General features: G+C 46.2%; 1 protein-coding gene across 19 annotated transcripts in view; it reads left to right on the forward strand.

The window, feature by feature from the left end:
* The first annotated feature begins 3,314 nt into the window (after positions 1-3,314).
* The window catches only part of KALRN (kalirin RhoGEF kinase), a 265,449-nt gene continuing 248,011 nt past the window's right edge, over positions 3,315-20,752 (forward strand). For 12 of the 19 annotated variants that reach the window (XR_012678337.1, XR_012678338.1, XR_012678340.1 and 9 more), the window contains exon 1: positions 3,316-3,562. Coding sequence is in view for 8 of the 19 variants with exons in the window: in XM_075181193.1 (XP_075037294.1) it covers positions 3,496-3,562 (67 nt within the window). In the remaining 11 variants the exon portion in view is untranslated. Of the gene's footprint in view, positions 3,563-20,752 lie in introns of all 19 variants that reach the window. The other 7 variants (XM_075181185.1, XM_075181190.1, XM_075181187.1 and 4 more) reach the window with 1 other exon arrangement.

Here is a 20,752-nt window from a genome sequence, read left to right on the forward strand (position 1 = left end):
GGGGGGGCTGTGTATAATATCAGGGGTATAAGAGCCCCTCAGGATGTGACAGTCACATGTGCGGGAGGAGGGGGGGACTGGGTATAATATCAGGGGTATAAGAGACCCCCAGGATGTGACAGTCACATGTGCGGGAGGAGGGGGGGACTGGGTATAATATCAGGGGTATAAGAGCCCCCCAGGAGGTGACAGTCACATGTGCTGGAGGAGGGGGGACTGTGTATAATATCAGGGGTATAAGAGTCCCCCAGGAGGTGACAGTCACATGTGTGGAAGGAGGATGGACTGTGTATAATATCAGGGGTATAAGAGTCCCCCAGGAGGTGACAGTCACATGTGTGTGAGGAGGGGGGGGGGCTGGGTATAATATCAGGGGTATAAGAGCCCCCCAGGATGTGACAGTCACATGTGCAGGAAGAGGGGGGGGGGACTGGGTATAATATCAGGGGTATAAGAGCCCCCCAGGAGGTGACAGTCACATGTGCGGGAGGAGGGGGGGACTGGGTATAATATCAGGGGTATAAGAGCCCCCCAGGATGTGACAGTCACATGTGCAGGAGGAGGAGGGGGACTGGGTATAATATCAGGGGTATAAGAGCCCCCCAGGATGTGACAGTCACATGTGCGGGAGGAGAGGGGGACTGGGTATAATATCAGGGGTATAAAAGCCCCCCAGGATGTGACAGTCACATGTGCGTAAGGAGGGGGGACTGTGTATAATATCAGGGGTATAAGAGCCCCCCAGGAGGTGACAGTCACATGTGCTGGAGGAGGGGGGACCATGTATAATATCAGGGGTATAAGAGCCCCCCAGGATGTGACAGTCACATGTACGGGAGGTAGGGGGGGACTGGGTATAATAGCGGTATAAGAGCCCCCCAGGATGTGACAGTCACATGTGTAGGAGGGGAGGGGGGACTGGGTATAATATCAGGGGTATATGAGCCCCCCAGGAGGTGACAGTCACATGTGCGGGAGGAGGGGGGCTGTGTATAATATCAGGGGTATAAGAGCCCCTCAGGATGTGACAGTCACATGTGCGGGAGGAGGGGGGGACTGGGTATAATATCAGGGGTATAAGAGACCCCCAGGATGTGACAGTCACATGTGCGGGAGGAGGGGGGGACTGGGTATAATATCAGGGGTATAAGAGCCCCCCAGGAGGTGACAGTCACATGTGCTGGAGGAGGGGGGACTGTGTATAATATCAGGGGTATAAGAGTCCCCCAGGAGGTGACAGTCACATGTGTGGAAGGAGGATGGACTGTGTATAATATCAGGGGTATAAGAGTCCCCCAGGAGGTGACAGTCACATGTGTGTGAGGAGGGGGGGGGGGGGCTGGGTATAATATCAGGGGTATAAGAGCCCCCCAGGATGTGACAGTCACATGTGCAGGAAGAGGGGGGGGGACTGGGTATAATATCAGGGGTATAAGAGCCCCCCAGGAGGTGACAGTCACATGTGCGGGAGGAGGGGGGGACTGGGTATAATATCAGGGTTATAAGAGCCCCCCAGGATGTGACAGTCACATGTGCAGGAGGAGGAGGGGGACTGGGTATAATATCAGGGGTATAAGAGCCCCCCAGGATGTGACAGTCACATGTGCGGGAGGAGAGGGGGACTGGGTATAATATCAGGGGTATAAAAGCCCCCCAGGATGTGACAGTCACATGTGCGTAAGGAGGGGGGACTGTGTATAATATCAGGGGTATAAGAGCCCCCCAGGAGGTGACAGTCACATGTGCTGGAGGAGGGGGGACCATGTATAATATCAGGGGTATAAGAGCCCCCCAGGATGTGACAGTCACATGTGCGGGAGGAGGGGGGGCTGTGTATAATATCAGGGGTATAAGAGCCCCCCAGGATGTGACAGTCACATGTGTAGGAGGGGAGGGGGGACTGGGTATAATATCAGGGGTATAAGAGCCCCCCAGGAGGTGACAGTCACATGTGCGGGAGGAGGGGGGGCTGTGTATAATATCAGGGGTATAAGAGCCCCTCAGGATGTGACAGTCACATGTGCGGGAGGAGGGGGGGACTGGGTATAATATCAGGGGTATAAGAGACCCCCAGGATGTGACAGTCACATGTGCGGGAGGAGGGGGGGACTGGGTATAATATCAGGGGTATAAGAGCCCCCCAGGAGGTGACAGTCACATGTGCTGGAGGAGGGGGGACTGTGTATAATATCAGGGGTATAAGAGTCCCCCAGGAGGTGACAGTCACATGTGTGGAAGGAGGATGGACTGTGTATAATATCAGGGGTATAAGAGCCCCCCAGGAGGTGACAGTCACATGTGAGGGAGGAGGGGGGACTGTGTATAATATCAGGGGTATAAGAGTCCCCCAGGAGGTGACAGTCACATGTGTGTGAGGAGGGGGGGGGGGGCTGGGTATAATATCAGGGGTATAAGAGCCCCCCAGGATGCGACAGTCACATGTGCAGGAAGAGGGGGGGGGACTGGGTATAATATCAGGGGTATAAGAGCCCCCCAGGAGGTGACAGTCACATGTGCGGGAGGAGGGGGGGACTGGGTATAATATCAGGGGTATAAGAGCCCCCCAGGATGTGACAGTCACATGTGCAGGAGGAGGAGGGGGACTGGGTATAATATCAGGGGTATAAGAGCCCCCCAGGATGTGACAGTCACATGTGCGGGAGGGGGGGGGGACTGGGTATAATATACGGGGTATAAGAGCCCCCCAGGATGTGACAGTCACATGTGCAGGAGGAGGGAGGGGGGACTGGGTATAATATCAGGGGTATAAGAGCCCCCCAGGATGTGGAAGTCACATGTGTGTGAGGAGGGGGGGGGACTGGGTATAATATCAGGGGTATAAGAGCCCCCCAGGAGGTGACAGTCACATGTGTGTGAGGAGGGGGGGACTGGGTATAATATCAGGGGTATAAGAGCCCCCCAGGATGTGACAGTCACATGTGTGTGAGGAGGGGGGTACTGGGTATAATATCAGGGGTATAAGAGCCCCCCAGGAGGTGACAGTCACATGTGTGTGAGGAGGGGGGGACTGGGTATAATATCAGGGGTATAAGAGCCCCCCAGGATGTGACAGTCACATGTGTGTGAGGAGGGGGGGGGGACTGGGTATAATATCAGGGGTATAATAGCCCCCCAGGAGCTGACAGTCACATGTGTGTGAGGAGGGGGGGACTGGGTATAATATCAGGGGTATAAGAGCCCCCCAGGATGTGACAGTCACATGTGTGTGAGGAGGGGGGGACTGGGTATAATATCAGGGGTATAAGAGCCCCCCAGGATGTGACAGTCACATGTGCGGGAGGAGGGGGCACAGGATGTGAACAATAGAGGGAGGAGGAGGAGAGACAGGAGACGGCTGAGCTGCACTATCGCTGTATATTACACGGAGATGGATCCGGGGAGCGCCCCCCGGCCCCCCACCCGCTGACATACAGCCCCCTCCCCCCCGCACACACAGTGGAGCCCCCCGGACTCAGCTGCCCGGCAGCAGGAGCTATGAACCCGGCGGAGGGCGCGGAGGAGGGCGGCACGGACACCGAGGTGGACGCGTTTTTCCGCACAGGTAGGAGCGGGGCCCGGGCACCGGGTGAGGGGGCAGCGGGTGACATTGGCCGGGGACGCGGGGGGACAGAGGACCCCACCAGGGGGCTCCCCCTCCTCTGTGTCCATTGTATCCTATATATCCCATATATTCTCTTATGTATCGTTTATATCCATTGTATCCTTTATTTCCTCTATTCCTATGTATCCTGTATATCCTATGTGTTCTCTATATCCTATTTATCTTCTGTATGCTCAATATCATATATGTCCTCTAGTTCCTCTATATATCGTATATATTCTCTATTTCCTATGGATCCTCTATATGTCTGTGATTTATTATCTGCATTATTGGGATTTATTATAGTGTGTGTGTGTGTGTGTGTGTGTGTGTGTGTGTGTGTCAGTCATCAGGGACCAGTGTGTGTTACCAGTATATTGTACGTGTACTGATACTACTGTGTATGTTATCAGTGATCATTACAGTGTGTGTATTTTGTAGCTGTGTGTGACATTACTGACTACTTGTGTGACATTAAGGACCAGTATAATGTGTCTGTTTTTGTGACACTAGGAACTGGTATATTTTATAGGTGTATGTGACACTAGAGATTATTATGTTTTGTAGGTGTGTGTTGCACAAGGGGCTGGGATATTTTTTTAGCTATGTATATTATTATTCACTACTTGTATGACATTAGGGACCAATATATTTTGTAGGTGTGTGTGATACCGGGACGGGTGTATTTTGTTGGTGTGGCACAAGGGACTGGTATATTTTGTAGCTGTGTGATGTTGGAATCAGTATTTTGTGTAGGTGTGTGTGACGTTGGGAATCAGTATTTTGTGTAGGTGTGTGTGACACTTGGGACTGGTGTATTTTGTGTAGGTGTGTGTGATGCTCGGGACCGGTGTATTTTTTGTAGGTGTGTGTGACACTGGGGACCGGTGTATTTTGTGTTGGTGTGTGTGTGACACTCAGAACCGGTGTATTTTGTGTAGGTGTGTGTGACACTGGGGACCGTTGTATTTTGTGTAGGTGTGTGTGACACTGGGGACCAGTGTATTTTGTGTAGGTGTGTGTGACACTGGGGACCAGTGTATTTTGTAGGTGTGTGTGAAAACATTAGGGACTGGTCTATTTTGTGTAGGTGTGTGTGTGAAAACATTAGGGGCCGGTGTATTTTGTGTAGGTCTGTGTGAAAACATTAGGGACTGGTCTATTGTGTGTAGGTGTGTGTGTGTGACACTGGGGACCGGTGTATTTTGTGTAGGTGTGTGTGTGTGACACTGGGGACTGGTGTATTTTGTAGGTGTGTGTGAAAGCATTAGGGACCGGTGTATTTTGTAGGTGTGTGTGAAAGCATTAGGGGCCGGTGTATTTTGTTGGTGTGACACTACTGGTTACTTCTGTGACACTAGGGACCTGTACAGTTCTATCTGCTGTTTGCTAGGGGTACATGGTGCATTTTTAATGTTCGTTCTCTGCCACCTGTTTGATGGGGTCTCAGTACTGGTCTGAAATGTGTTTTTCTTTGAATCCAGTTATATCCAGTAATATTCTGACAGATGTAGTATTGTCATATACCAGCCGTGTGATAGTATGTATGATGGAGATGACTGTAGCGTGTATACATGGTTACCATACACGGAATGGGGTACAACAACCCTTGTCTGGTGAAACACCTCCAGCAGAACATGGGTTAAATGAGCTTATTACCAGGGTGAAGATACAGACATGGTACATACATAACCCGTGTAACATATCCTAGCTTTGACATACAGGCAGCTTGGGGTATGTTACACTTATGTCTGATCCTCAGTGACTGTATCTGGATAAATAACAGAAGTTCATGTAACGCTTTCTACAGACAGATGGTGCTATCTCTCTCTTCCCTGGTCGCTGGAGGCGGAGTCTCGGTGGGCGCTGAGCGCTGATCCTTCATTACTGACCATGGAGCAGAAGATGTAGCTGGTTCTGCAGCAGCTTTTCTGTTTTATTGCTGAATATCTGGGGACTGAATGTATCTTTCTAGAAAGGGGCTTAAATACTGTATGTAAAGATTGAAGCTCTGTTCCTGGACCAGTGATCAAGGTCTGTCTGATTACCATCGCAGATCTGTGTGGAGCATCCATCCTATGCCAAGGCTGCCATATATATTTTTATTGACCTCTCAATACCTTTATCACGCTGTCAGGCATAAGCCGTAGACCTGTATTAGCCCTCGTTGCTGTCCCTATGACCTTGGGAATGTCACCTACCCATCCATTTGCCGACAGATCACCTATTATTAGACTGTCCGCAGCCTGGTGACTAGTTAGTGCCACAAAATGCCTAATCCTCACCCTGCCCCAAGCCATCTATTAATTATCTTATATAGATTCATCTTCCTGCACTGCCATCCCAGGTCCATATTACTCATAGTCGGCCGTCCTCTGTGTTTTATGAAAATGTTCTATTGGTGCCATCTATGTATAGAGTATATTTTATTATAGAATTGGAAATGTGTTCATAGTTGAAAGGAAAACATCTAATTTTAGGTGTGCTGGAACTTGTAGTTCATCAGCTGCAGATTGCTCAGTGTATTTATTTCCTTTGCATACCAATTGGTGGTTAACAAACCGATATGGCCGTCTATCCGCATCCATGTCCAAGTTTGGCACAGATGCGTTTTTTGGGGGTTTCGGCACAATCCGCCTAAGTAATTACTCTCCCATCATCATCATCACCACCATTTATTTATATAACGCCACTGATTCCGCAGCGCTTTACAGAGAACTCACTCACATCAGTCCCTGCCCCATTGGGGCTTACAGTCTAAATTGCCTAACATACACACACATAGACTAGGGTCAATTTGTTAGCAGCCAATTAACCTATCAGTATGTTTTTGGAGTGTGGGAGGAAACGGGAGCACCCGGAGGAAACCCACGCAAACACGGGGAGAACATACAGACTCCACACAGATAAGGCCATGGTTGGGAATTGAACTCATGACCCCAGTGCTGTAAGGCAGAAGTGCTAGCCACTTAGCCACCGTGCTGCCCAATCCCAACTATTTATTTATCGTATGCAGGGCCAGATTAAGGGAATGGAGGCCCCTGGGCTAAGGGGGCCCCCATTCCCCCGTGAGGGCCCCCCCCCGTGATCCGAGCTGTCCTTCCCCCCCTGGCACTTACCTCCTTCTCCGGCGCGCTGTACGCTATTTACTGAGGAGATCTCGTGAGAGTGAGACTCACGAGATCTCCTCAGTAAGGAGACTACAGCGCACCGGAGAAGGATCGCAGTGAAAGTGCTCAGCAGCACTGATCGAGCCGGGGGCGCCCCCCGCCCCCGACCGATCAATACTGCTGCTGAGCACTTTCAAGGGCCCCCTGGATGCCATAGGCCCTGGGCTGTAGCCCAGTTAGCCCTATGGTTAATCCGGCCCTGATCGTATGTCAGATGTGAAAGTCCCATAATAGCTCATGTCGTCATTGTGCCATTCAGACATTACTGTTAAGTATTTTTTTACATTACATTAATATAAATGCATTGCAAAACCAAAATATACGCGGGTCTTAAGTATAAAAAGTCTACGTGCATTGCTTCACTGGAATGTTTAACATGGTAGTGAATGAATGAGAGAGACGCTTCCATATGTGGGTGACGGGTTCTCCTTATATCTGTAGTGATAATATAAATATATTATATGGTGGGGTTACACACCGCTCCATACTTCTCACCCCCCTGGTACAGTAATGGCAGCTCCGACATGGGATGGAAACGTAATCTTGTGCTCTCCATATCTTGCCAACATAATTTGGAATGTAGTAAGTTAATAAAAAGATTAGAGAATGTGACCAGCTCTGTGATCTTTTCATTAAATGTTGTTTTCTGCTATTTTCAAAGTCCGAAAATGGTTGAAAAAACAAGTTGTCATCTTATTTGGAAGTGGAGCTGTGGCGTACGCACTGAGAGGGCTGAACCAATATTCATGAGAATCAATCCCCGGTAAACTTGTGACGTCAATGAGGCACGAGGCATACAATGTCTCAGAGATGCATTTTCAGCTAAACATTTACTGCACAACGGTCGGTTTTCCGTTTCTGTTTTTGGTTTGTATATTTCTTTACCAAAAATTGACTTTAAGGAGATTCTAGAATAAATAATGGATTGTTCCTGAGATGGGTAAGGATTTAGTGGATGACAGCTGTGTTCTCTCTTGAGGTGTTGTTGCTACTGATTATTGATGAGATGACAATGATTTGGTTACAGGTTGTTATGCTGCTATATGTGTGATTTATCGAGGTGTTTGCATCGTCCCGTGGCTGGCCGGTGTTGGGAATGGCTGTTGCTACGACTGATCAGGCTGGTGAAGGCCGCGTTCCCCTGGCTCGGGGGTCCTGGAACACGCAGGCACTATAGATCTGTGTTACTGTGACACTGGCTCCATAGATTGTTCCATCCGTCCTGCCAGTTGTGTAATGATCACAGGGAACACGTGAGACCAGCGGCTGATTAAGTGGAGGATGAAGGACAGTGTGCGCGCCGCTGCGATCAATAGATGCGCTTATTATTATTTATCTGTAGAGAGCTGCTCTCTCTCTGCATCTATGAAGTGGATTCATGGATTTAATTGGCAGGAAGTGTTTATACAATGCTGATGGTGTACAGTGCCAGGCACGCCTTACTAATCAATGCGTACCCTCTAATCCTGAATTACTCTGTTTATCATCTTCTGTAACAATATTTTAACCTGAATTAAAAAGAAATAAATAGTCCAGTGGGTAGTATGGGTTATTGAATAGTATGGCCTTGTAAAGATATCTGTACAGACTACAAAAGGCATTAAGGTACAGCTGAACGTTGATGCTTGTTCAATAACGACTTACACGTTTACTATACCCTGCATGGAACGCTGCCACAAAGCTGCCCTGATTGGCTGTGGTTGTTGTTATGGTTACATTGTGTATTTTCTGTACAGAGGTTTTATCGATATTTAAAGAAACAGCATTTATAGTATATATTGCAGCCACTTTAGAGCACCCGGAGGAAACCCACGCAAACACGGGGAGAACATACAAACTCCACACAGATAAGGTCATGGTAGGGAATCAAACTCATGACCCCAGTGCTGTGAGGCAGAAGTACTAACCACTGAGCCACCGTGATATAAACGGCTCCCTTTTATCTTTCACAGCCAATGGATGTAACAATGTTTCTTGTATAGGGTGAGCGGGGCAATTGTGCACCTTGAAAAAGGGGGTTAAATGTAAAATTTACAGACAGAGTTGGGGGGGGGGTGTCCTAGCTGAACTCTAACTTGCAGTGTAAAAGCATGCTGTCTAGTATTTGAGTGCTACATACAAAGCAGTCGGTATGTTCCCTACATGCAAAACAAAATAAAAAAAGAATAATTGCATTTGCACCCCTTGTATCCCCCCCAACATGTTTGGTCCGGGTCCAAATTTGCTCCTTATAGATGAATTTGCTCAGTCATGTCCTTACTCTGGGTCCATTAAACCACAATAAATTAAGATCCTATCCATTTCCAGAGAATGACCCCATTGAACTTGCCGAAGCTGTGAGAGGTCCTTGTATATATGAGGGCGTGGGGGTTCTGTATCTGATGGGAACACATTGGGGGTACTTTGCCCAGAACTGTAAACAATAAATATCAGAACAAAGGACACTGAGCTCTTATTGCACTTGTAGAATTCAGCTTTCAGCAGACATAAAGCACAATATCCAGATCATCCCATCCTAAAAATGACACCAGAAAAAGATATTCATCCAAGTCTGTGTTTTATCTTCCGGCCGCCCCTCTGTGGTCACTCGATCCCGCGCGTTGCCTGGACATATTCTTGGCTGCTTTATCCATGGCTTTAGTTTCTTATTTCTTAAACAGAAGGAATTTACATATCTGCTATAAAGTATCACTGCCTCACAAACACAAAAAAAGAGATGTTTGACCCTGATTTATGGACCTACAAATTGATCCGTATATTGTCCTGTAGCTATTTATCCACAACTGATACAGCCAAATATCCAGCTTTATAAAATTGCAGTATCTAGATTTTCTCAACAAACGGCTGGTGAGCACTTAGGGGGCACTTTGGCAGAAGACAGATGTTGGAGTGTTGAGAGTTGTCTCTGGTCGTCCTTGTAAACTCCCGTCGTAGTATCTTGTTACCTAATGATGAGCAGCTCATGCAGATGACGCTTCTGTTACAGATGTCATAGTCCCTTATGTATGGATGCGGGGCTGCGTCTTCTAGTCATAAATAGCACCAGCAGCCTGTCTGTATCACATCGCAGGCTTAGAACACAATATATAAGCTGCATATTGTCACTGGGTTATATTTACACGACAAATGGTGAGCACAGGGCCTAGGAGCAGCTGCTGTCGTTGTCGGTTCAGCAGTTAAGACCCCTGAGACAGTCGGCTTTGAAGCTGACAATGTAGACATCACAGAAGAGAGCACTATGATGCACGCAGCGTTTTCCTGCAGTCCTGCCACTAATACAGAGAATGTGGGCATTGCAAGGAGCTTTTTATAATTGTGTCCTAGCAAGTACAGTGATTGTCCCTGCTTACTGTAAGTGTGTGGCAAGAATCAGCAGTTTGGCTGTTTTATGGAAGAAACACTGGAGGCAGTCATGGTGTAAGCTGAACCAACATTCACCCTATCCGTTCACTGACAACTAGCGCATTGCTAGATGTTCTGCAGGTGAGCAGCGTAATAATATGCAAATTGTCCATTTAAAGGTTAAAATATGTTCTCTTAAGAGAAGGATTGTGGGGTTATACGTTCAGGCTGCTAAAATGAGCTTATCTCACTAGTAACTAGTGACATCGCTAGTGCCTGGTGTATAGATCAGTCCACGGCTGCCTCTATGTGTGTAATACTATATTCAGTGATACACCGACCCTCTCTCCACACATTAATAAGTACAGGGGACTAATACGTGGTGATTGCAGTGATTTGGGTGGTGGGATAGATGGATACCTAGCAGCTGTGTGTTTACATTCCTGCAGCATGTGCTGTTGGCGGGGGCGCTGTCAACCAATATCGTATTTCAAGCCCCCTCTTGACGTTTCTCTGTCTGATTTCATGGATTCCACTTCCAGTTATGTTCTGACATTAAAGGACAGGTCAGACATCCTCTGCTCTACAACATATCTCTTTGTGTTGTGTTTTTTGTGCCTTTCAGAAGAAATATTGATGGCAGCAAAATATAACAGATGGAATATTTGTCAAATGTATTTTTAATATATCCTTTCTCCGGTGCCCCCGACATCTTTCACCGTCACCCTGCCATCCTTCAGTGGTATTCTCGCCAACCTTCAGTGATGCCCCACCATCCTTCAGTAGTAGCCCGCCATCCTTCAGTGGTATTCTCGCCATCGTTCACTGGTGCCCCACCATCCTTCAGTGGTACCATGCCATCCTTAACTGGTGCCCCGCCATCCTTCAGTGATATTCCTCCATCTTTCACTAGTGCTCCACCCTCTTTCATGGGCTCACCAACATTCAGTAGTGCCCTGCGATCTTTCAGTACCCACCTGCCATCTTTCATGGGTGTGCCGCCATCCTTCGCCTGGGGAACCAGTCTTGGAGATTTGACCGAAAAGTAGAAAGTAATGCAGTAAGAATCTGTTCCTAGGACGCCGCTGTCGTACTGTGCTCTGTTGTCGTGTATTATAAAATGTAATAATATTTTGTCTTTATGAAAATATCAGCAATGTTTGGCACTTGTTCACAAGCATCAACAAGTACAGCAGTTACCTCCAATTATGACATATTTATAAAGGTGTTTTGAACTGATGATTACACTTTTTTGTTTGTTTTTGTCTTGTTTTAATAAACATTTTTATTGGATTTTACAAAAGCATACAGAGAATAACAGGTTATGAGTTGAAAGGCTAGTTATGCTCGTATATAAGAAGTATCACTTGTAAAAACAGGACCTATAAAATATATATCTATATGCAAGGCCTCAAGAGAGACATACCACATTATGCATGATTAATACTGCAAATTGAAGGGAAGTAAGTTGGGGAGAGGAGAATGAAATAAAGGAAAAGAGAAGGAATGAGGGGGGGTCACTGACCATTATAGAATGTTGGGTATAGGTGATTGTTATGAACGGAATATTCTGATGATTACACTTTATAATATAAATCTAGGCTGCATGTAAGAGCCCAGGATCTGTGTATGAAGTCGCTATCTCATGAGTGGTACCCCTGGGGCGATAGAAGCTGTGCCAGGCTGTGTAGTACCCTGCAGCCCCTGTCGCTGACTCCCGCTTCTCTCTGTATACATGACACGATTCTCGTCGCGGAGCGCAGACACTGCGTTGCCTTTCATGGATTTGTATGTATTTACTCAGCTGTTCCTGATTTCAACATAAATGACATTATGCAAACAGAGACACAATCACACAGCAGACGCTCTCTATCATCTCCATACCGGATCGTGTCCTTCATTGTGTGCTGGATTGTTCCATCACTCGGTTTAGACCTTGACGTTTCTCCAGATGTTCGATATGTGACAGCAGTGTTGTCATGTGAGGGCTATTACTAAGGGACCACTAAACTGACAACGAGCTGCTAGTCCTACAATAAGAATAAAAAAAACTAAAATAAAAATGTATATGTGTGTAATAAATACTTGTCATTCTGCTGGGCTGACAATCGTTTTCGTCATCATATTGGATTTGATTCAGCAGAATAGAAAAAAACAGGTTTCAGGTGTCTGGTATGTGCAATCCGGTCTTTGCATCCAGCACCTGAATAATCAGATCTGTGCAATTTGGAAATGCACCTATGTGGCCAAATTTTGGACGTGTATAAAAACTTGATCTGTGCCCTTGTTGGCCCCAGTTGTACGTCTGATTGGACAGATTAGCTGAAGCAACAAGTGTTCAGATGGCTGGACAGTGACCCCACACAATGTCCAATCACAGACCACATTGTCTTCCAGATCTGATGGATCCCTCTCCCATAGTGATTGGATTGGTGGTCGTTTAGGCTCCACACACATACACACAACAATTAGTAGACAATCTCTGCATGTATGAACACCTTGTTTATTAGTATATTAGACCTCCTGTCGGAGCTGCCATTGTGTAGGCAAAACCATTCTTCAGCTTATTAATTCTATAGGAACTAGTGAAATTACTGAGCCATGGGGCACATGATGCCTCTCGTTCCTAGTGAACTGATAGGCTGCTGTCACTGTATGTAGGAGACGGAGCACTTCAAGGAGCAGGTGGTTGATAACAGATAACAATAGCTTGCTCTTTTCTTTACAAGAGTAAACACAGCATTTGTAAATATTAACAGTAATTCACCCTTTTTAAACAAGCATCTGGGGCTGCTCCATGTTATTGTAAGAATGATGTAATATCTGAGGTCACGGTTGGACTGAAATAGAAATGACATCTAGTAATGAGAACATTCTCTTATTTACATGACGGGATTCCTGATAAATGGACAGACACCATGCAGCGTGGAGACAGATGTAAGATGCAGCGCATTGTGCAGACGGCGGAGGTCGTGCATGAATCACGCTGTGGCGTTTCACCGGGTCTGTGCCGCTGTGCACGATGCAGAGGTCACAGTGATTAGTATCCTGACACGTTATATATAACCAGGCTTTCTCTCCCCCTCCCTGGTCCCTGCATGCTGCTGCCTGAGCCACACAGGACAATGGAGGCCGGGTAATTGCCGCACAGCTTGTTGTGACTTCTTTAGGCTGAAGAACCGCACAGAAAAACCAAAACAGGCCACTATATAATGGAAGCACTCAGCCATGTAACAGAGTTTGCACTTTCCTACTACTTACTCTTTAATTATTAATTACTTATCTCCTTGATTGCGGGGTGGAGTCTAAGAACAGTATTGCAGCTTCTAGTGTTTGTCAGGGCTGTGTCTGGCCAGGATTATACAGGCAGTGAGTGTCCCCTCCGTGTAGACTCTTGTTCACGCTGTAATCACAGACAGCGCAGTGTCAGCTGCTGCACTGGGGATGGGATGTAGGGAAGGAGCCGGTGGCTTTGTATTGAATCCTGGCAGATGGCTAATTGGATATGAGAAAGCCCTGGGACCGTCACTGTGGTTAAAGGATCCTTCGGGGATCTGTCATATAATGTGGCAATAACGTCATTGTTTCTGCTCATATACCCGATGGTCCTGTGGACAGTGGACAGTGGAAATTAGTGGCCGGAACAGAGCAAATGTAAAACGAGAGTAAATGTGGTGTCAGGGACCAGCCAGGCACAGGCCAAGCTGTCATTTTTATGTCACTGAGAGGAGCACTGTATAGTCACTGGGGGGGGGGAGGGTGTTTTCTAATTACTGTCAGGAGCGCTGTATAGTCACTGAGAGGAGCACTGTATATACAATAGGAGGAGCGCTGTACTGTCACTGGGAGGAGCGCTGCACGGTCACTGGGAGGAGCGCTGTACGGTCACTGAGAAGTATGGAGTTGGGCACTTAGTGCCACGATAACCTAATATCATTGGTGGTTTTAAAGCAATGTTGGGCAACATGTGGATTTGTTTATGGGTGTCGATCTTTTTCCCCCTCCCCTCTGGGAGCCACCTTCCTGGTACATATCACGGATATTACATGAGACGGACCAGATGATGGGAGCAGCTGTTTGTGCGTCTGGTGTGGGTCTTACTGTTACATAATGTCATGTGATCACATATGATCCCTAGCCTAAGGACATGTTCTCCTAACAGACCCCAGAATAGTGATCACTCTCAGCGTATCGCTACGAGGAACTCTGTAACGCTAGACCAGTGTTGGCTAACCTGTGACACTCCAGGTGTTGTGAAACTACAAGTCCCAGCATACCCTTCCAGTAATAAGCTGCTATATATTGGCAAAGCATGCTGGGACTTGTAGTTTCACAACACCTGGAGTGTCACAGATTAGTCAACACTGCGCCAGACGAACCCTGGACACAGCTTGACGCTATAATCTATAGTGCGTGCGCAGCTTATAACACTCTGTTGTGTGTCTATTCTGGAACTTGATTGGTTATGATCACTAAGTTGAGACATTTGTAGAACTGATTAACAGAAACACACAAGATGGTGACTTTACATCATGTGAAATTGTACAGAATTGGGGACATCCAACTTAACATTGAATCAAAATAGTATTCCTCTCCTCCACAACGATCAGCAGGCCATGCTGGAACTTGTAGTTCAACAACAGCTGAAAGGTGACTAGCCGTCTAAACGTCTAAACACGTATTGTATGATCTCCAGTTTCTATATATCTCTTCCTTTTCCTTTTCTTATATCTGTAACAGACAATTAAATCCAAGTTTCCTGCCAAGCTGCCGATGGTATATATGTAACGCCTGTAACTAGAAGATATCTGTATAGAGACTTCGGTCGTGGGGGGAGATTTCATTTCTATGCACCACAGTTTTCCTGTCTTTAAGTCTATTGAAGGACACTGTAGTGGGGTGTCTTTTGAATAAAATATTTACAAGTAATCTGCAAAAACATTTACAAATAATATCCAAATACCGCCTCTGTGCTCAGTTTTAGCTGATATCCCCCTCTGGTTTATGATGATATTGTATTTATTTGAATAGAAAGAAGAGTTATTTTGTGTTACATGTAACATGCAAGCAGCCTGCCTACCGCGGCGTTGCAGAATATAGCGTGTAGTCAGTTCTCATGCATTGTGTACACCTGCTGGCTAATTAAAGACACTGATCCAGGCGTGTGACTGTCATTGATTTCAGACCTGCAAGCAGCCCCTCGATCTGCCTGCCTGTCATGTGTTCACTGGACCGCAGAGTGCGCACAGGCGCATCCTAGGGGCGATGTGCAAATGACTTGCTGGGTTCAGTGACTAATTTTACGGTTTAGTCCATTAAACATGCAGAACGATCTATAGTGGTGAATCTGCCTGTTGTCATGACGATTATACAAATATTCTGCATCTGAAAATGCTGTGCTAGAAGTTCACTGGCTCATCCGATCTACTCCAAGACCGCTGTTACTGATGATAAATGTATTCATGCTTTTTTTTTAATATGTGCACTCACACCCATGTATTAACCATTTATTTTGTTTGCAAAATATTCGCTATTAGAATTTAATACTTTAAAAAAAAAACCCTCTCTAATTCAGCAGGGACAACTCTCTATCTTGTGTACATAAAAAACATAATATATGCACAATCAGTGTATTCACAATCAGGCAATCAGCTGTGGTTTGCTAGTGCTATCGGCCGTCGTCATCATCATTGTGTATTTGCGTCGCCCTCAGGCATCCACAAATGATCCGGATTTCCCAGGTGTACAGGCCTCTCTGCGCCGGTCTGCGCCTACTTTAGTCCACTCCTTCGCTCCCCCACTCTCCTGGCACAAGTGACCGATTCACGCGTACCTACATGGGTGCATATGGATGCAGCCGATTTTCTGTGCATGAGCAGAGTGATTTTAATGTAGTTACGTTACGCAAAGGTCCTTCCCTTCATTATCCCATCGTGTCCACCACATCTTTATTTAGGCTGCTTGTTGTCTTCAGACTGCTTCCATGGGGTCTACAAACTGTCCGATCCGGCCAGTGATGGCAAATTTGTGTAGTCAGCAATGACTGAACGATTTGAAAGTCCGGGAGTCCTTATCAGTGAGGCCCGTACCCCTGGATCCTGCATCCCAGCCGCAACCTCCTTCCACTGTTCCTCGAATCCCGGGTCGTTAAGACAATCACCTCACCCCCCTGTGTGTACGTACTCCTCCCCCCTCCCTGCAGTGTACCCCCGGGGTTCTGAGTGCCGCGCTCCCAGCGACGGGGTTACCACAGCGCTAAGAGCTGTCGCCCGTACGGGGAGACGCTTGTGATTTGTATAGTGATGAGGACACTATTAATGTCTCTGACCGCGTCTTTCCTAGAGGCCCTTTCTCTCCTCAGTGACTGCCAGGGAAACTTCCTGCTTTTCATATGCAGATTTATTATTCTGCTATTTCCATGCTTATGAATAAATTCCCTCATATCATGACAGCTGCTGGGGGAACTCCAGCTAGATCCAGGGGTGTGTAAACAGGTGACACGTTCCACTGTAGCAGGATCCCATAGATTGTAAGCTTGTGAGCAGGGTTCTCTTACCTCTCTGTCTCTGTGTATTACCCAGTCTTGTTTTATTAATGTTTGTACCCAATTGTAAAGCGCTACGGAATTTGCTGGCGCTATATAAATAAATGATGATGATGATCACTAAGGCTGCACCCTTTCTTCTGTCCGCTGGACTCGCTGCATGCCACAAATCATTACATCCAGTTATAACAGAACGTCAGTGATAGGATATTTATATGTTGAAGATAGATGCTGAATAGAAGAAAGCTGGGACCACTTATCACGTCGCTTTTACCTGTGGCCTGGAAACTAAAACATTTGATGACCATAATGATGTCCAAGAATCTCTGATTAATATGTTGTATAAGTCTGCTGATGTCAGGGGATTGTCTGTGTTCACGTTTCCACATTGTATCAGTTACTCTCTACATTGTTCCATCCGCCTCCTGTATGACCCGCTGAGGGCACTTACTTTGGTCCCGTTTTGTTCCATATCTTACAGCTGATGAATGAAACATCTAAATCCTCGATGCTCCGAAACGTTGTAGCTTTAGATGTTACAGTACAACACAACGTTCCGTCTGTCTATCTATATACACATATACTGCTGATAACAGAGAGGAGACAGGTTCAGCGGTCCATCATCCACTGTGATTTAGGGAAAAAATACAAATGTTCATTACAGTTTCTTGCTGTCATCTAGGAACTTTCTCAATTATAACTGTATGGGTGATTCATGTAATAATGTATATAATGGGTCACTATTGTATTGTGGATATTATTGATCATGACATAGTTTGGGTACATTAATAGCTACTTGTACCTGGCTTCATAGAGTGTGATTATCCCCATTTCTGTTGGTCTTTGTAGCACGCTCTGTTCTCGGTCTGTATGTATTGTGCCTCTTTACTTTAATTCACAGCTCATTACATTATTCCAGCAGTTTCCAACAAAGGTTTCTTGTAAATATTACATATTGATCTAATGTGACAGTAGGAGAAAAACGCTCGATATAACAAGACTATTTTCTGCTAGAACCTTTCTTTTTATGCTTCTATTCAATTCAAAAACATAAAAGCAAATCAGAAAGAATGGTGATCATGACACAGAAAGAGAGAGCACCTACCCCTTGTGTAAATAGTGTTGTGAAGTAGGAGAAAGGTGTCACTATAATGGTGATCTGGAAAGGGAGGTGTAACCCGATAACTGTGCAAGGCTATTGTAGAGACACAGTAGGTGTCTGTGTTATCACTAATAAGATAATAGCGTTGTTTACAGCTGAGACCCCCAAGACAAATTGAGTAAAGGGAGCAGATGTCACCAGGTGAGACTGACTGCTGTGCAAGACGCTTGTAAAACCAGTGTAATGTGATGATGGGACATTAGTGTCATAAATGGTATTGTGCGTTTTAATTCCATTGTATGTGGCAATGTTTAACTAATTTAAAATACTGTATTAGAAAAGGATTTCCAATAAATGTATGTTATGTGCTTTCTGTGTCGGTAAAGGCGATGCCACAAACACTCTCCGTCATATTGCTGTTACTGTGGAATACTTTAATAGAGTGTAAGCTTGCGGGCAGCGCCCTCTTGCCTCTGTCTTGTGTATCCAGTACTGTTGTATCACTGTCTTTGTTCCCAAATGTAAAGCGCTAAGGAATATGCTGGCGCTATATAAATGTAGAGGATGATAATTTGCAGGTCACAACTGTATTATAATAAATATTGTAGTTTCTCTGGCAGTTAACAGGTTACTGAGTTCCCTTTACTGGATGTGAGTTTTCATCTGTGTTTTTAAGTGAGGGTCTCATTCCAGTAAAAGTTATTTAAATATTTGATCTTCTATAATGTGCTGTAAGTGTGTCCTTGTAAAATGTTGTCTCCCTTGAGGGTAACTACTTATACAGGAATCACGTATGGGCTGCTCGGATCTTAGATTAGGGGAGATGTGGTTAGGAAGTGCAGGATTTATGTATGGGCTGCTCGGATCTTGGTAGAATGGGGGAGATGTGGTTAGGAAGTGCAGGATTTATGTATGGGCTGCTCGGATCTTGGTAGATTAGGGGAGATGTGGTTAGGAAGTGCAGGATTTATGTATGGGCTGCTCGGATCTTGGTAGATTAGGGGAGATGTGGTTAGGAAGTGCAGGATTTATGTATGGGCTGCTCGGATCTTGGTAGAATGTGGGAGATGTGGTTAGGAAGTGCAGGATTTATGTATGGGCTGCTAGAGTCTTGGTAGAATGGGGGAGATGTGGTTAGGAAGTGCAGTATATATGTATGAGCTGCTAGAGTCTTGGTAGAATGGGGTATATGTGGTTAGGAAGTGCAGGATTTATGTATGGGCTGCTCGGATCTTGGTAGAATGAGGGAGATGTGGTTAGGAAGTGCAGGATTTATGTATGGGCTGCTAGAGTCTTGGTAGAATGGGGGAGATGTGGTTAGGAAGTGCAGAATTTATGTATGGGCTGCTCAGCTCTTGGTAGAAGGGGGGAGATGTGGTTAGGAAGTGCAGGATTTATGTATGGGCTGCTAGAGTCTTGGTAGAAGGGGGGAGATGTGGTTAGGAAGTGCAGGATTTATGTATGGGCTGCTCGGATCTTGGTAGAATGGGGGATATGTGGTTAGGAAGTGCAGGGTTTATGTATGGGCTGCTCGGATCTTGGTAGAATGGGGGATATGTGGTTAGGAAGTGCAGGATTTATGTATGGGCTGCTCGGCTCTTGGTAGAATGGGGGAGATGTGGTTAGGAAGTGCAGGATTTATGTATGAGCTGCTAGAGTCTTGTTAGAATGGGGGATATGTGGTTAGGAAGTGCAGGGTTTATGTATGGGCTGCTCGGCTCTTGGTAGAACGGGGGGTATGTGGTTAGGAAGTGCAGGATTTATGTATGGGCTGCTCGGCTCTTGGTAGAATGGGGGAGATGTGGTTAGGAAGTGCAGGATTTATGTATGGGCTGCTAGAGTCTTGGTAGAAGGGGGGAGATGTGGTTAGGAAGTGCAGGATTTATGTATGGGCTGCTCGGATCTTGGTAGAATGGGGGATATGTGGTTAGGAAGTGCAGGGTTTATGTATGGGCTGCTCGGATCTTGGTAGAATGGGGGATATGTGGTTAGGAAGTGCAGGATTTATGTATGGGCTGCTCGGCTCTTGGTAGAATGGGGGAGATGTGGTTAGGAAGTGCAGGATTTATGTATGAGCTGCTAGAGTCTTGTTAGAATGGGGGATATGTGGTTAGGAAGTGCAGGGTTTATGTATGGGCTGCTCGGCTCTTGGTAGAACGGGGGGTATGTGGTTAGGAAGTGCAGGATTTATGTATGGGCTGCTCGGCTCTTGGTAGAATGGGGGAGATGTGGTTAGGAAGTGCAGGATTTATGTATGAGCTGCTAGAGTCTTTGTAGAATGGGGGATATGTGGTTAGGAAGTGCAGGGTTTATGTATGAGCTGCTAGAGTCTTTGTAGAATGGGGGATATGTGGTTAGGAAGTGCAGGATTTATGTATGGGCTGCTCGGCTCTTGGTAGAAGGGGGGAGATGTGGTTAGGAAGTGCAGGGTTTATGTATGCGCTGCTAGAGTCTTGGTAGAATGGGGGAGATGTGGTTAGGAAGTGCAGGATTTATGTATGGGCTGCTCGGCTATTTGTAGAATGGGGAGATGTGGTTAGGAAGTGCAGGATTTATGTATGAGCTGATAGAGTCTTGGTAGAATGAGGGAGATGTGGTTAGGAAGTGCAGGATTTATGTATGGGCTGCTCGGCTCTTGGTAGAATGTGGGAGATGTGGTTAGGAAGTGCAGGATTTATGTATGAGCTGCTAGAGTCTTGGTAGAATGGGGGGTATGTGGTTAGGAAGTGCAGGGTTTATGTATGAGCTGCTAGAGTCTTTGTAGAATGGGGGATATGTGGTTAGGAAGTGCAGGATTTATGTATGGGCTGCTCGGCTCTTGGTAGAATGGGGGAGATGTGGTTAGGAAGTGCAGGGTTTATGTATGAGCTGCTAGAGTCTTTGTAGAATGGGGGATATGTGGTTAGGAAGTGCAGGATTTATGTATGGGCTGCTAGAGTCTTGGTAGAATGGGGGAGATGTGGTTAGGAAGTGCAGGGTTTATGTACGAGCTG

The sequence above is a fragment of the Mixophyes fleayi genome, chromosome 7 (assembly GCF_038048845.1).
Source record: "Mixophyes fleayi isolate aMixFle1 chromosome 7, aMixFle1.hap1, whole genome shotgun sequence".
Taxonomy (NCBI): Eukaryota; Metazoa; Chordata; class Amphibia; order Anura; family Limnodynastidae; genus Mixophyes; species Mixophyes fleayi.